Genomic DNA, 17,551 nt, shown 5'->3' on the forward strand with positions numbered 1-17,551 from the left:
TAGTCAATAAGAAGGTTGTAATTGGATCTTGACAAGGTAATTACTGATACAAAAGTGAGAGCTGATTAGTGAGTAGTAAGTAGGCAAGTGTTTTTCTCTAGTTTAAAATAGATTAAGCTAAGGGAAGGTAAGAGTTCCAGTTTTTATTTAAAGTACATAAATAATTTAATTTAATTTACCATATTTAACTTAAAGTAAGGGGTGTTTTTTCAACTAGAGGCATGGTAGGACAACTCAGTCCCATGTTATGTCCCGCCTGCAACATGTGGGAAGTCCTAGACGCTCCTTGCGCTCTGACCAACCACGTGTGCATGAAGTGCCACCAACTGCAGCTACTTGAGCTCTGAGTTTCAGAGCTTGTGCAGCAGCTGGAGGCACTGAGGTGCATCCGCGAGGCTGAGTGTTTCATGGATAGCACGTTTTTAGACATGGTCACCCCACAGCTTACGGAAATGCAGACAGAGGGAGAATAAGTGACCATCAGTCAGAAGAAAGGTGTCAGGCAGGTAGTTAAGAAATCCCCAGGGTGCATCTCGCTCGAGAACCGTTTTTCTATTTTGGAAAACGGTGAGTGACAGTTCCTCTGGGGAGTGCAGCCATGCTCATGGCACTGTGAGTGGCTCAGCTGCACAGGGGGGTAGAAAAAAGAGGGGAAGAGTAATAATGGTAGAAGACTCGATAGTAAGGGGAACAGACAGGCGTTTCTGCGGCTGTAGACGTGACTCCAGGATAGCATGTTGCCTCCACGGTGCCAGGGTCAAGGAGGTCACTGAATGGCTGCAAGGCATTATAAAGGGGGAGGGCAAACAGACAGAGATCGTGGTATATATTGGTACCAACAACATGTGTAAGCGAGAGGAATCAGGTCCTGCAAGCAGAATTTGGGGAGCTAGGAAGCAGATTAAAAAACAAGACCTCAAAGGTAGTAATCTAGTAGGGGAACTTAAAAAGGAAATTAGGAGAGCAAAAAGAGGGCATGATAAAACATTAAAATAAAGGAAAATACAAAGTTATTTTACAAGTACATAAGAGTAAGAGGGTAACCAGGGAAAGAGTAGGGCCCATTAAGGATCATAGTGATAATTTGTGTGTGGAGCCAGAAGACGTAGGTAAGGTTCTAAATGAATACTTTGTGTCAGTGTTCACAAGTGAGAGGGACAACGTGGGTATGGAAATCAGGCAAAAGGACTGTAATATAATTAAAGAAATTAGCATAGAAAGGAAGGAGGTTCTAAGTGGTGTGGCAGGCTTAAAAGCAGATAAATCTCTAGGCCCGGATGAAATGTATCCCATGCTGTTGATTGAGGCAAGGCAGGAGATAGCAGGGTCGCTGGCAATAATTTTCAATTCCTCTCTGGCCACAGGAGAGGTGCCAGAGGACTGGAGGACAGCCAATGTGGTACCGTTATTCAAGGCAGGAAGGGATAAACCAGAAAACTACAGGCCATTCAGTCTAACCTCAGTGGCGGGAAACTATTGGAAGCAATTCTGAGAGACAGAATTAATCTACACTTGGAGAGGCAGGGATTAATCAAGGACAGTCAGCAAGGTTTTTTTAAGGGGATGTCATGTCTGATTAATTTGATGGAATTTTTCGAAGAGGTGACCAGGTGTGTAGAAGAGGGCAATGCATTTGACGTAGTCTACTTGGACTTCAACAAGGCTTTTGATAAGGTCCCACATGGGAGACTGATAATGAAGGTAAGAGCCCATGGGATCCAAGGCAATTTGGTAAATTGGATCCAGAAATGGCTGAGTGGCAGGAAGCAGAAGGTGATGGTCAAGGGGTGTTTTTGTGACTGGATGTCTGTGTCCAGTGGTATATAGGGAGCTACAGGGATCAGTGTTGGGTCCCTTGCTGCTTGTGGTATATATAAACGATTTAGGCTTGAATGTAGGAAGGTTGATCAGTAAATTCGCGGATTACACGAAAATTGGGGGTGGTAAATAGTGAGGAGGATAGCCTTAGATTACAGGAGAATATAGATGGGCTGATCAGTGGCAAATGGAACTTAATCTGGCTAAGTGTGAGGTGATGCACATGGGCAGGACAAACAAGGCATGGGAATACACGATGAATGGTAGGCCCTAGGAAGTACCGAGGATCAGAGGGACCTTGGTGTGCATGTCCACCGGTCCCTTAAGGTAGCGGGACAGGTAGATAAGGTGGTTAAGAAGGCATATGGGATACTTGCCTTTGTTAGCCGAGGCATAAAATATAAGAGTAGGGAGGTTATGCTGGAACTGCATAAAACGCTGGTTAGGCCACAGCTAGAGTATAGCGTGCAGTTCTGGAATCCGCATTATAGGAAAGATGTGATTGCACTAGAGAGAGTGCAGAGGAGATTTACCAGGATGCTGTCTGGGGTGGAGAGTTTGTTATGAGGAGAGATTGGATAGACAGGGGTTACTTTCCCTGGAGCAGAAGAGATTGAGGGGGGCGGCATGATTGAGGTATATATAATTATGAGAGGCATAGATAGGGTAGACAGGAAGGAACTTTTCCCCTTGGTGGAGTGATCAATAACCAGGGGGCATAGTTTTAAGGTAAAGGGCAGGAGGGTTAAAAGAATTTTTTCACCCAGAGGGTGGTGAGAATCTGGAACTCACTGCCTGAAAGGGTGGTGGAGGCAGAAACCCTCATAACATTTAAGAAGTATTTGGATGTGAATAGTTAGGTAAAAGCAAAAAACTGCGGATGCTGGAAATCTAAAACAAAAACAAAAATAAAAATACCTGGAAAAACTCAGCAGGTCTGACAGCATCTGCGGAGAGGAACACAGTTAATGTTTCGAGTCCATATGACTCTTCAACAGAATAGTTAGGTACTTGTTTGACTGGCACAGACTCGATGGGCCGAAGGACCTTTTTCTGTGCTGTAGACCTCTATGACTCTATGATACATTGACAATCCTGCCATTGAGCCTGTGCTGATGTTTTGTAAGAGCAGTCCAGTTAGTCCCAATCCCCAGTTCTTTCTCCATATCCTTGCAATGTTGTTTCTACTTCAAGTAATCATTCAATTTCCTTTGAAAGCTACTGATGAACCTGTTTCCACCACTCTATCAGGCAATACATTCCAAATCCTAACCACTTGACCTGTAAAAATCTTTTCCTTCATGTCACCTCTGGTTTTTTGCTAATCACCTTAAATCTTTTACTTCTCGTTAGCAACCTTTAGCCATTGGAAATAATCTCTCTGTGTCTACTCTATCTAAACCTTTTATGATTTAAACACCTCTATCAAATCTTTCAATTGTTTTCACTCAAAGGTGAATAATTCAAGCTTCTCCAGTCTATTTAAGTAACCGTAATCCCTCATCCCTGAAACCATTCGAGTAAATCTCTTCTGTACCCTCTCCAAACCCCTTATGTAATTTAGTTTATATAATTTTTATACAACTCAGAATAGATTTTTTTGGCCGTCCAGCTTTATAAGTTCCTGTTTTATTGCCGTCCACTCTGTCTTAGCGGATTGTCCTATGCTCATGGCCGTTTTTGGTCCAGATCTGTATTAAAAGTACATGCTGTGTTAGATGAAGTAGGTTGGAATGAGGCTGATATGGAGCATAGCCAGTTGGTCTCAATGATCTTGTTCTGTTCTGTAAATTCTTTGTAATTTTATGCAAATTAAAAGCACTTAATACCCTTCACTTTTAATTTATACTTTCAGATAGCCAAATAAATGATTATGATTATTTTAATTTTTACCTTCATCCAAAGATAAATGGGCTTTAAAAAACATTACGTTTACAAGATCAACTTTTATTATTATGGGGAAATTCAACATTCAACAAATATAAAATTAGCTTCTAAGGACCACTGAGTGTACAGCAGTATTTATGAAGTTAAGTACGATAATAAAAGCCAAATTAGACCTCATTCAATAAGCTGCAATTTTTTCAAGGGTTTGTATGGAGATACCAACAGCGTAGGAGTAGAGGTTCTCATCAATTCAATTAATTTTCCATTGATTACAGTCTAAGGGTGCCTCAACAGTGCACTCTCTTAAGTGTAGAATAACTGATAGCATTTCCACATTACTCTGCACATGTGGGAATTACAGAAGTTGCTGTCAGCTTCAGTAGAATGTTACAGACAGGAGCGGGGTTTAATTTAAGTAGCCCTGATTTATCCACTCAACACTCCTCCGTAAACAAAAAGGTGTTCTTGATTTTTGATTTTCCCCTTTATAAATATTGGCGTGTTTTCCCCAACCCATCAATTTTGGAGTGATCCAATTCTCTATTAATAACCCCACAGCAAGCTGAAGATAGGATGAATTAAAGAGTTAGTTTATTTTACACACACAAAACATGAGAGTGGGTGTCACTACATAGCCCCCGGAACATTCATACAATAAAAGAGGGATAAGGGAAAGGAAGAGGTACAGGGCAAAGATCATAGAAAAAAAAATCAGAATTATTGTTTTATGCGAGTCCAGAATCCAGCAGAATCCAGTAAGTCACTGTTCAAGGATGGTTCTTTCAGTTGGCCTTGACTGGCAGAATTCCTGGTCTTTTTCCCAGGCACTCAATTAAAGGCTGAAGCAGGTGAAGATACTGCAAAGTTTTCTTGTATTCTGGGAATTAGTTCACTTTGTAGGCAAATTGCAGGATTCCTTCTGGAGACCAGGCTTTGAGAGAGATGGAGGTCAGATGCAGGCTGCTATAGCCTGGAGTCCTGTCATTTCTTGAAGTTAAAGAGCAACTGAAGATGAACCCAAAAGCTGTATAATTAACAAAAACAGAATTACCTGGAAAAGCTCAGCAGGTCTGGCAGCATCGGCGGAGAAGAAAAGAGTTGACGTTTCGAGTCCTCATGACCCTTCCACAGAGCTGCATAATTAAAGCAATTCAGTCTCAAGTCATGTGACAGGGTGGTTTTGGATGAGCCATTCAGCTAATGAGGCCCATTGTTAAAACCCATTGTATTTTGAGGAGGTAACTGTGAAACCATTAGCACAGGGTTGAAGATGAGGAGTCTCTCAAAGCTCAGCCTTTGTCCAGAGTTGGCTGGGGCAGACGGCTCACATCATAAAGCTATTAATGTATATAGCATTATTGGAAAATATTTTTCTTATAAAATAGAGGTTAAGTCTGTGGGTGTGTCATAATTGGAGTAAATGCAGCTAGTCTGGGTGCTTTGATGTGCACTAGTTTTGAGATGTAAGAGAGGTAGCGTGCATTTGCATTTTTTGAATAGAGCATTCAAGAAGGCGAATGAAATCTGGCACCTAGCTAGCAGAGACTAAGCAATATGTTTATATTACTAATAAAATTGGTACTATGAGAGGGGTTTTATTTTCAAAGAAGCTAGTGATACAATGAGAATTTACATTCAATGAGCTGTGCTAGGTATAATTTCAACAGTTTTCGTGTGTGTATAGCAGAGGCAATGTAAGATCAAAGCAGTTGTAAGCCTACAATTGTCTCCATAGGAACCAAAGTGAAAAGAACCTCATTTTGAATTTGTACGGTGAAAATGCTTTGCCCAGTTAAGTCTATGGGTTGCTGTTGCCTTAATGGAGATTAGTTTGGGAATTTGTTATAAGTTATGATCATAGTAATTTGTAGCCATGTGTATATATTTAACTTGTATAAATTAATAAAATGTTTCATTTAGTTTAATATAAAATCTCTTGAGAACTGGTGGTCTGTTTCCTGAATTTAGAGCTGCATCTCAATCATAACACTTAAAAAATATAGGTTATGACAGTTGTTTAAAGTTTCCCTCTGCCATTTTTAAATAACTCGGCTTTACCAAACTGCTGTCTCATAACATTCATCTACTTGTCCTTTGTGTTGGCTTGGTTGGAATGTTCATACAATGCAAAGGAGTGTCACCTTTCAGGAAGATGATGAGTTAGTATTTGTCCACTGGAACTGCTCAGTATTTTGCAGAACCACCAGCATGCGACCAGCTACAGCTATTTTATCAGTCCAGCCGTTTCGTTCATTTTTTTGGAAACAGAATTTAGGCAAGAGAACATGGAAGAGAAACAAACTTTTTAGTTTTTTTGTGCCTTCTCAGCATGACACATCTCCACCGTTGGAGAATAAAATAAATTCTGTTTAATTTTTTAAAACATGTCCAAGGAAAAGAGAAAAGAGTAAGGAGGTATACATTTATTCTCTCATCCACTCCTGAAAGAAAAAAGGCGCACACAGCTACAAGGGGGAAAGGTCAGTTCCCTACTGCCTTCTCCGGGTTTACACATGGAACAGGGTGTATGCCCATGTGAGTAATTTATTTTGTCGGTTAAAAGGCTGCAAGATCCAATACCAAGGTATTTGGGGGGGAGCTCCAGCTGCTCTGGGGCTCAGCTATATCAGGGTCCAGCATATGTTGGGTTTGCTGCCTGACCTGGGGCTAGCTGGTTGGGCTCCCAATTTATTGGTGGGGGTTCTCTCATATCCATGTCATGGACTGCTAGTGGGGTACCCGCCAGCAGATCCCTGTGAATTCTTTTCAATTTCCCGAGCAGTATGCCACATACTCCCACTGCTCTTGGGTCAGGGTTGTTGATTGGGCATTTGGGATTCCAGCGTCTGCCAGCCAGGGGATTAACTGGAGAAGCCTCAAGTCCCTCCTTCTCACTTGACCCCTCTTGGCTACCCTCAGATGTGTCCGCCCTCAGGCAGATACTCACCGACTGAGTGGACTCTGGGTTCAATTTGGTTCTAACTGCACTTGAACTCCCTTTGTGATAGTCCCAAGGGCGGTGGAGTTTCAGGGTTATTGTCTTTCCCTACCTAGTACCTTGAGGCGGGGTTGGTTCCCAACCTGTCCCATTTTGTTTGGAACACTACTGCCCTCAGGTGGCCATCCAGCTTCTGCTGCGCTGCCCTGCAGCTCATAAACTAGGTGGGATGACTCTTTCACCATCTGCATGTTTATTTGGGACCTTCCCTGTTCTCTCTCTAAGGTTCGAAAGATGGCGTGGGCTGACCAGACCTCCTGCAGGGGTGTAGGCTTTTTTAAAAAAAAAATTCTGTCTGCTTTGGGACCTTTTTGCATGCTTGTTCTGTCCCATATCTTTGGGGATCTCCTCGCTCACAGGCTAGCTCCTGCTGCTGTGCCCTTTGGCTCTTCAACTGGGTGAGGCAGTTTCCTCACAGGCTCTGGGAGTATTTGGGGATCTCCTGGGGTCTGCCTCCAAATTCAGAAAGGACTTGCTCATTGGTTAATGACTTCCCCAATTTAGTTACTATCGGGGTGGGCTGGTTCTTATTTGGTTCCATGTCCTCTGGGACACCCTGGCTCACATGGGGCTGGCTAGTTTCTACTGCTCTGCTAATGGCTCTTTGACTGTGTGAGGCAGCGCCCTCACTATCAATTTTGCTGTCTGGGAATGTCCCTGTTCCCTGCTTAATTTACCAAAGAAGGTGTTGGTCAGTTTGGCCTCTGGCTTACTCTCTTTATCTCTTTTGAAATCCATTTTTCCAATCCCTTTTAATTTTATTGGCCAAATCTCTGTCTTTTTAAATCTAGGTAGTTTTCCCAGAGTCACCTGATCCTTAATAGATTCTTCCTCCCCCTGCAGGACCACTGCCTTGTGCCACACTGCAGAGCTTTGCTGAAATTGTTTGGTTTGCCCAGCTTCTCTGTACTGTTCTGGCTTCTTGGGGCACAATGCTTGGGACCTCACCAAGTCATTTCCCTGTAATATAGCTAATTTCCTCTGACTCCTTTCCATCTCCTTTTGGAATTCCCTCTCTTCTTCATGAGCTTTTAATTTCATCTCCAGCATCTTTTGCTGGTGAGCCCGTTCTCTCTCTTGTTCCCTTTTCTCTTTTTCTCTTTCCTGGAACACTCTCTTTAATCTTCTCCTTCCCAGCTCTACAGCTGTTTTGTGGCTGGAGCAATTACCTTGGGTGTAGGTCTCCAATCGGTTTTTAGTCCCGATTCTTCTTTCTGAGGCCTAAATTCTCAAAAAGTATCTGGAGTAGCTCGAGAATTTTGGCCCAGGGGGAACTTTTACCTGTATATTTTCCAGGTTACAAATCTCAATTGTCCCGGATTTAAGGAGGCTAAGGTTCCACTAGTTAGTACTTCCTTTTCCATACCCAGCTTTATTTAATAATTTACCAGGTTGCCCTAATGTGAGATTAAAAGAATTTGCTGCAGTACCTGCTGTGAATAAGATATGTTTATGTTTTAGTTGATGGGCAATATGATCGGTGCAGGCTTGGAGGGCAGAAGGGCCTGTTCCTGTGTCCAGCAAACAAAATATCGCGAGATATCGCTATGACCTCGGGATGCATGCCCGACATCATCGTGCGTCATTTTACATGTTGGTAAGTCGGGCCCACCGATCGTGGGCGCCGGCCGGCTGCCCAACCGCTGCTGCCCGAGCACCCCCGCCAAAGGCAAAATCCTGTCCATGGGGAAGTTTAGAAACAGATGTCAAGGGAACATTTGCATTTTGAAATAAACCAGACTAGATTGTTTTCAAAGGAGGGGTGAAATGTGTCACCTAGCTGGGTGAAGTTTAGAAATGGTGTGTTTATTTTTCCCAAAGATTACTGATGAAACTTAGTGCTATGAGAAACTTTTATTATCAGGGGAATAAAGTCCAAAGACATAGTGAAACATTGGGTATTTGCATTCAAAGAGAAAGATATGCATGAAGAAGGGGCAAGGACTGCGTGTAAGGGAAGGCATTTTTAAGATCTTACAAGTGTGTGAAAAAGCCTTCAGCATCTATGCTTCAAGCTGCTGTCTTCAAAGGGCTGAAGTTAAGAAAACTCACTTGGAAGTCGGTTTGTTCAGCGTATCATGTTTCTTTGCTTTATGGCCAGGATTTTACAGTTGGCGTGTGGGGGTGGGCCCGACTTGCCAACACGTAAAATGATGTACGATGATGTCGGGTGTGCATCCCGAGGTCATAGCGATATCTCGCGATATTTTGTTTGGTGGGCACGAGCCAGAGTTGGCTGTGCACCCGCCGATAACTGGTAGACCTATAAAGGCCATTAACCAGGTAATTAACCTGAATTTTATGCTGCAAGTCCAAACTTGCAACTTCAGCCTCCTATTCAGCCCAACCTGAGCATAAGGCCGCCGTATCCTTAATATCACAAAGGCTACCTATTTCCAACTTGGTAACATCACCCACCTCTGCCCTTATCCCAGGCCATATGTCACTGAAATCTTCATTATTGCCATGTGACATGCCTAGGCTTCGGCCAGAATTTTCCGGCCCCGTCGTAGGTGGGACCCGCTGTGGGGGATGCAGTGGCCCAGCCAAAGGCCCATTGGCTTTCAATGGGATTGGACGATCCTGGAGGCAGGCGGGGCCGGAAAATACCGCCCTTCATTACTGAAAAGCTCTCCTGAGCCAGCTACCCATCCTGCTACCTCTGTAAACTTCAGCTTATCCAAAACTCTGAAGCCCATATCCTAACCCATATCAAGTCCCATGTCCCTCTGTCCTCACTAACCTACATTGGCTCCTGGTCTCCTAGCATCTCACTTAGAATTCTCAGCCTTACGTTTAAATCTCTCAACCATACCTTCCAATCTCTGTAACCTCCTCCAATGCTGTAAGCCCCCTGCCACAATCGCTGTTTCACGGACTTTAGCCTCTTGCTAACACCCTGTCTTTTGCCTTTGAGGCCCCAGACCCTGGAATGCATACTCTAAACCCCTCCACATCTTCCATGCCCCTGCCTGCTGAACTTAGAGCCACCTCTATGGCCAAGGCCCATTCCGCATAACTCCTTCCTTGTCTTGGCGTCTACTGTTTTCGTTAAGCCTGTCAAATGCCATGGAACATTTTTCTACATTAACAGTGCTACATAAATATAACTTGTTAAAATGTTAAGTATTTCGACTTATTTTTGCTTGGTAGACATTCAATCCAAATAATTATGTTCCCCAAGTGGTAGAGGTACTTCTGCACATAACTTTCTTTTATTCATTGATGGGATGTGGGTACCACTGGCTAGGCCAGCATTTATTGCCCATCCCTAATTGCCCTTGAGAAGGTGGTGGTGAGCTGTCTTCTTGAACCACTGCAATCCATATGGTGTAGGTACACCCACTGGGTAGGAGATGGCTGCAAAATATTTCCTATGAATTTCTAGCAAGAAAAGCTGCAATGGCTACTGGGAATTTACAATAGCCAAAAAATTTATTACAAATGTGATGTACGTGGCCTTGCTCACTTTTTAAAAAAAATCTCAATTTCTCCTATCCTTTAGTTCTTTTTCCCCACTGTATTTCTCTGGCACTTATGTTTCTGTCTCTGCATTTGCTCTTCTCTTAACCTTTCTGTCTTTCTGTAAACCTATTTTTCCCTGTCCCATCTGTGTGCCTTTTTTCCCTCTGTATGGATTTAAAATAAAATTCCCACTCTCTAAGTCTCTCGCTCTTCCTTTCTTCATACTATTCTTGAGCTAAGATTAAGAATTCTCCATTTTTTTGTCTTAGTGAAAAGGTTACTGCTTCAGACTTCAACTTACTTCATGAACAACTCAATACAAACAGCAGTCAAATAAACTTGGCATAGCTAGAGACAAAAATAAACCTAACACACATTGTTTCATTTAAGTCCTTTATTGATTCCTTATGTTAAGTCTCAAAGGAAATATTCTAGAATCCTCTTTCACATAAGCTGACAGAAACATTTAACCATAAAACTCCACCACGGTCAGTAAGCAAATGGTTTTTAATTCCCAGGTTAATTTTTACAAAGAAGACACCCACAGTTGAGTATTGCTGATGAGGTGAGGTGAAAACTTCGTAAATAAAATCAATATTAAAGCTGTGTTTTACCACAATCATATTGCAGTTTTGTTCTGTGAAACATCTCGCCTGAGAATCTGGGAACCATTTAAGGATCAGTGTGCCCCAAACCCAAAAGGCAACCAAAGAAATTCATCAGGTATGAAGTTACAATTTTATTCAGAAGCTGAAAACAGTAATTAATTTTGTCTTCTATTTGTTTTGCTTCATGTGTTTTGCATGCAATCTGAAGGAATTTTGCATGTGTTTCCATGAAAAAATAAACATTCATTGAAGATTCCAAAGGACATATTTAAATTGTAATATCTCCTAAGAATGGGGAAAACTGTTGCAATTTCCACACTTCTTTGTAAAATGAACTTTATAAGTTGTTTATTATGTTAGAATGTTCTACAGAATGACCAAATATAAAATTCATGGTATTTAATTACTGTTAATTTTAATGAAGATTTAGCCTTATTATTTCAAAATCAACAACAAAATGATTTCCAATCTCCAAGAAAATGACACAGCTGACACAACAATAATGAAATAAGTTATTCAAAATTTAAAGTGTTTCTAGATCACTAGGTCCTTGGCCTCAAAAGAAAGCACTTATAATGCACAATATCCTGATCAGGATAGACTCTGTTCTGTTTTCTTTTTCCCCTCAGTTAAGAAGTAATGCTGTTTTTAGTCAAATCAAATGATTTTATGCAAGTTGAAACTGTACCATATTAACTGTATAATGTAACCAGATGTAATAATTCAGGTGTTTATTTAGGTGGAATTTTAAAAGTATTATATTAATACAGTTACAACTGTAAAAACATTTTATGTTCAGCAACACTTCAGTTAATTTACAATGACAAACATTACTTAAGGTTTGTGGTATTAGGTAATTTCACTGGAGTTATGTCAGTTCATCCTTAATTTAACTTAAAGTTATGGAATTGTGTAAAAATATATATTTCAAATAATTTATTATTGTGTAAGCATTTCCATGTGCTGCATTAAGACTTTCAACATAATTTATTTTTTAAAAACCACTTTATATTCTGGAATAGTAAAATACTGAAGCAGGGAGTAAGAGGAGGTAACGAGTGTCACAACTGTCCAAAAATTAAACCCAAATCCGAGGTTTATACCTAAGCTGTCAAACACTATGCTAATAGCCATGTCAAAGGTTTTTTTTCAACCTAGTAAGATAGAATTAACATTTCAGAAGTGTTTTTGCCTAATGATAAAATGAAAACAAATACAATTAAAACAAGTCAATATGGAGTAAGTTCAATCAGCTTAACCAATCAGAAGGTTCTGCTTTGCTGCTATTAATTCAAAGTTTAAAAAACAATTACAAGCAAAATAAAAGTGGCACTGCTGAAACAAACTGAATTTAATACAGCACTATAAAAACAAAGATTTGGTATAGAATTTTAAGGAGAAACATTACAGGAAACACGTAGAAAAGCTTAAATCAACAGAACTTTGAAAGCTCAAGAAAAGAACTACATAAAATAGATTTGTTAGAGAAAAACAAATTGTGTTCATTTTCACTGTATCAGTTTGGAAATTGTGTTTACCCCCAGCCCCCATGTCTAAAACAAATTCTCTATTTTTCCTACCCTAGATAGAAAATCAAAGTCAACAAGTGTATAGAAAGTGTATAGACAAGAAAAAATATCAAGACATAATTTTTAGTGCCCTACCCCCCTTGATGGCAGTGATACATTCTGGGTTAGAGCTCCACAGGTGTCAGTAGCGTTCTTGTCCTATCTCACCATTCTTCTTGTGTAAAACTAGATTGCAAATGGCCATAAATGATTGACCTTTATGATCAAGCAGAACAATTATATTTATGCATTTCTCAATAAGGGTCATTGGACAAGAATCAAAAATCATAACCCTGGTTGTTTATTTTCCCTCCCTAACCCAGGAGCACTGGGATGAACAATTGCCACCCTCTCTGTGATCAGCTGCGTCAGCACAGACCAGGAAAGAAACTGTTGACCAACCTGATCTGTGTGTCACAAAACCACATCTGATGATGCATTTACCTACTGGACAATAATTGCTTCCTTCTAAGTCAACATGCTTGATTCCTTGCATCATGCCCCATCCTCTTAAGACTTGGTTTTCATAGTCAATTTCTCCACCAATTTGATATTGATCCACAAAACAGCTATTTCATTTCCATGGGTGAGACTGATACAGCAGTTCTCAATCTACTTTACCTTTCCCATTGTACCACCATGAAGTACTTAATCTGATGACTTTGCTAAGAGCAGTCAGGGTTTAGACAGTAGCAAGTCCAGGAGTTAAATGCACATTCAGCACTACTACTTGGTCTACTGACCTGCAACATGATTGAACATTATTGATTCATTCAACTTTCTCTGTAAATTAAACACTGTAATGTTTATTTCTTGTTTTAGCAGTGATACCTTCTACAATGGACCAGTCATTAAAAGGAACCCCAAACCTATGTTTCACTGTAGTTGAGAAAATACAAACAAATTATGCTTCTTACAGCAGAATGATGTTTAAAAATACATTAAAAATGACAGTGGAGGCAATATGATCAGATCACATTAGTTCAAGATGAAATGAATAAAACACATTAAGCAATCTCAGTAAAATTCAATAAGGCTTAAAATGGGTGTGGAGATCAACACCATCTCCACCTGTCTGAGCAGGGGGCTCAAGATTGCAGGAGGCTAGTATGAGTTCAAGCTAACCTGCACTGCTTAAAGCCAGGTTGATCTCTTAAAGAGAGGTGCATTTTGCCTGGAGCAGAAAGTTATTCTAGGAGCAAGTTTGACCTGGAAAGACACAAGAATGGAACAATGCCCAGAGTGGGCTCCAAAGTTCTCTGATGCAGCACTGGAGGCCCTGGTACTGGAGTTTGACAGGAGACTGGTCCTCTATCCCCATGGTGCACAAGGCCTTCAGTATGCACTGCAAAGGCAGTGGAAGATAACTGTGGTGGTTGAAGCTAGCAGTGTTGTCTCATGGACCTGGTTCAGTGCCCCAAGTTCAATGACTTCACAGAATGATCAAGGTCAACAAATGCGTTTTAAAATATCACGTGCCACCAATTGCATCACTAGCCTTACACACTGCTCAATGCATTGCACCAAAACACTACTCACCCACTAACAATTTCCATCAGTCATGACTCATACCTAACATTCATAGTTTCATTAGGACAAAGCAATGAAATTGCTGGAAATCTGAAATGAAAACTGAAAATGGTGGAAATACTCAAGTCTGGCAACTATACCTCTGGCTTCACAGGTGTTAATGTTTCAGGTCAGTGACCATTTATCAGAACTGCTTAGGTAGGGATGTAACATTTTTAAAGCCAGGCAAGGAAATGGTGGGATGTCAAGAACAAACAGGAAGGTCTGTGATAGAGTGGAAGGCAGAAATGCAAATAGTGTAATTTCGGCTTTACAGGCTTCCGGGCCCAACATGAACATTTTCAAATCATAATCTCTGCCCCCATCCGGAGTTTACTGTGTTGCTTAAGCACCCAATGATCTGCTCAATTACACTTAATGTGGTAGCACGCCTCCCGTTATATGCATGCTGCCAACATGTGCATGGACTGTTTACCGGTATCTTGTGCCGGGTAATCCATGGATAGCCCTTGTCGTCCTGTAACAACCCTCTGGTTTCCTGTGGATGCTGAAATGCAGATATTACAGCTATCTGGTGCAGAATAAAGGCATCATTACTGTTGTCAGGATACCAGGGGACTGACTTGGATGATGCGTGAAGTATGATTGCATACCAGTTGGACATTGAGGGAGTGGAATTCTGTGTGGTTGCGGTACATCCCAGAAGTTAAGTGTGGACGCTTCTGCAGTAAATGGCACTCTGCACAATGGGGAAGCCTACTAGCCTGACCAAGCCACATGTTTGCTCTGCTTGCTTTTCTCTGGCAAGACAGAATGCAATGTGTTCCCCTCTCATTGCATAGACATTGTCAATGACCTTTCAATACAACAGTGGACAGCAACCTGTGAGATGTAAGAGATGCCATCTGTCCAAGCCTAAAAGGAGCTCAAGGCAAAGAAGTTTATGGCCAAGATCGTCCTCACATTGCTGACGCTGCAAGTCTGCCTCCAAGGGGTGACACACTTCAGTGAGGACCTCTTCATTGAAACTGAGGCACTGGACACACTATTTCTGCCTTAGGGTGAGGTAGCACAATTGCTCACTGAAGATTCTGGTGGATATGGCCTCCTGATGAAAGCCCTCATTCTCTGCCTCTCTGAGCAATTTGTTCTCCTCAGTGCTGCCTCTGCTTATTACCCTGGTCATGCTGCAGGCCAAGGGGGACAGAAACTACAGTACCCATGACTGGGAGCAAGTGAGAACCAAGGGCTTCACCACATCACCCCATGTAGATTTTTTAAAAAATTATGGAGTGTGGGCATCGCTGGCAAAGCCAGCATTTGTTGTCCATTTTAATTGCCCGTGAGAAGGTTGGTTCTTGAACCAACTTTAAGTAGCAGTATAAATTTCCAAACACTTTTAAGAACTCAGCACCAACTTGCAGAAATCAATCACCAACTAACCTTGAAATGGCTAATGATCCCTTTAAATAGCACTGCTCGGGGTGGGGAGGAGATTGCGGGTGGGGGTTCCTTCTTGCTGCTGCTGCTGAACACACCATTAGCTGTGCAAGATTAAGAGATGGTGTTATCTGGAACGGTGAAGTTGAAAATGGCACCACTAGAGTTAAATCAGTGTTACGTTCTGATTGATTCAATAATCTGCACACTTCTGGCACACATTTCCAAAAACCATGCTAAGGTCTGGAGTGGCCTGCACTAGAAGTGCGCACCCTTGGTGCAAGTGCCATTTTAGACCTGGAAAGCATCCATACTGCTGAAAATACACGCACTATGAAATTAAATTTTGCAGTACTGGTCTATTTTGCTCCTGTACTTCATCACAGTTCAAGGAAACCAAGTTGGACTTCTGAAAAACTTGAAACAAGATCGACATAAAGAGTCACTCTCAAACACTACAGCAGGCACTAACGAACAATGATCCAATCCAGCTCTATCTCAAGGTCAAATATCCTTTGACCAATATCAACAAATATGCCGATAATCAAGGCTATAACCTCACTCAAACTGACGCATTATGCCAACACTCTGCAGCAATATATGCTCCTAAAATTATTATGTAAACAAAGTGTCTAACAATACAATTCAGTATGTAAACCAATACAAAAATCTTACACAAAATGAACCAAATACTACAAAGCTTGGAACTATGCAATACATTTATTAAAATTTCAATTAGTCAGAGAACACTACCCAAGAGGATGTTTTATCTTAAGTATAACTTTTAATCAAGAAGAAACTGCTTAAAAAAGAGAGGCTTCACAGGGCATTGCAATTATAGTTGCATAGAACTAGCTAACTAAATGCTGCAGAAAGACTCCATCATGACACTGGCAGTATAAAGTTGTTGCAATTAAGTGATCTATGCTATTGTAGAAATAATGTATACCTAATATGTAGGGTTTTCCAATGAACATTCTCTGCATACTAAAGTGGCCTGGCATCAAACCACTTTCTGCTGGGTCAAATGTCAACATAGAGCTGACCTTCCTTTAACATGTGTTGTGATGTCATGGTGTTGTAAGGATGCTTCTATGTGATGAAACACATTCTTCTTGCTTAATATTGTACAGCCTGCTTAGCCCTAGAATATCAGTTCATTTTGTCCAATCATGGAATATAATGATACAAAAAAAGCAAGGGGAGTAGGCCAAATGGAGCCTCCAGCCTTCTCCATCAGTCAGTTGGATCATGGCTGATCTTCAACCTCAATTCCATTTCCCACCCAATCCCACTATCGCTTGATTCCCTTTCAGCCCAATGCTCTACCCATCTGAGTGTTGAATATATTCAACAACTGCGCATCCATAGGCAGACCTCTGGGTTACAGAATTCCAAAAATTCACAACTCTCTTAGTGAAAACATCTCTTCTCATCTGAGTTCTAAATGGCTGACTACTTATCTTTAGACTATGCCCCCAAATTCTAGATTCTCCAGCCAGGAGAAACAGTCTCTGTGCAGCTACCCTGTCAGACCCTCTCAGAATCTTCCATGTTTCAACTCATTCTTCTTGATTCCAGAGAGTAAAAAGGTCCATTCTACTCAATACCTCGACATAGGACAAGCCTCCCACATCCAGAGTCCATCGAGTGAACCATTGTTGTATCCCATCTAAGAATAGAATCATTAAATCGCTACACCACAGAAGGAGGCCATTCAGGTCATCAGGTCCATGACATCGTTCTGCGAGAGCAACAGCTAGTCCGACTTCCCCACTTCTTCGCCGTAGCTTTTACCTTCAAATAATTATCCGATCCCCTTTTGAAAGTGACAAGTGAATTTGTCTTGACCACACGCTTAAGCAGCACATTCCAGATCCTAACCAAGTGTTGCACAAAAAGGTATTTTCTCATGTTGCCTTTATGGTCAGCGGAAACAGATTCACCCTATATGCTCTGTCCAGGTCCTTCATAATTGTGAACAGCTCTATCAAATCTCCTCTCAACCTTCTTTCTCTAAAGAGGACAGTCTCAGCTTCACCAAACTATCCAGATGACATCTTTGGAACCACTTTTGTAAATCTTTTCTGTACCCTTTCCAATGCCTTCACATCCTTCCTAAACAATGGGCGAAATTCTCCCAAAATGAAAGTAAGTGCAGTGGTGGGCAGTTTCGGCAGCTCCCAGCCCGCCATCGTAATGGTGGCAACTCGCGCCCAATTCTTGGAGCCTTATTA

The 17,551-nt window shown here is 41.4% G+C and overlaps 2 protein-coding genes and 1 long non-coding RNA gene across 10 annotated transcripts in view; 1 reads left to right on the forward strand and 2 right to left on the reverse strand.

The window, feature by feature from the left end:
* LOC121279878 (centromere protein P) overlaps positions 1 to 17,551 on the reverse strand; it is a 401,310-nt gene that overhangs the window by 189,343 nt on the left and 194,416 nt on the right. The window lies entirely within an intron of this gene.
* The window catches only part of LOC121279875 (asporin-like), a 120,545-nt gene that overhangs the window by 79,021 nt on the left and 23,973 nt on the right, over positions 1 to 17,551 (forward strand). For 5 of the 8 annotated variants that reach the window (XR_005943517.1, XM_041191388.1, XM_041191384.1 and 2 more), the window contains one exon: positions 10,799 to 10,891. Coding sequence is in view for 2 of the 8 variants with exons in the window: in XM_041191388.1 (XP_041047322.1) it covers positions 10,799 to 10,891 (93 nt within the window). In the remaining 6 variants the exon portion in view is untranslated. Of the gene's footprint in view, positions 1 to 10,610; positions 10,657 to 10,700; positions 10,734 to 10,798; positions 10,892 to 12,667; positions 13,365 to 17,551 lie in introns of those variants that run through there. The other 3 variants (XR_005943516.1, XM_041191386.1, XM_041191382.1) reach the window with 3 other exon arrangements.
* LOC121279879 overlaps positions 1 to 17,551 on the reverse strand; it is a 96,373-nt gene that overhangs the window by 43,850 nt on the left and 34,972 nt on the right. The gene's annotated exons all lie outside the window — the stretch shown is intronic.

The sequence above is a fragment of the Carcharodon carcharias genome, chromosome 7 (genome assembly GCF_017639515.1).
Source record: "Carcharodon carcharias isolate sCarCar2 chromosome 7, sCarCar2.pri, whole genome shotgun sequence".
Classification (NCBI taxonomy): domain Eukaryota; kingdom Metazoa; phylum Chordata; class Chondrichthyes; order Lamniformes; family Lamnidae; genus Carcharodon; species Carcharodon carcharias.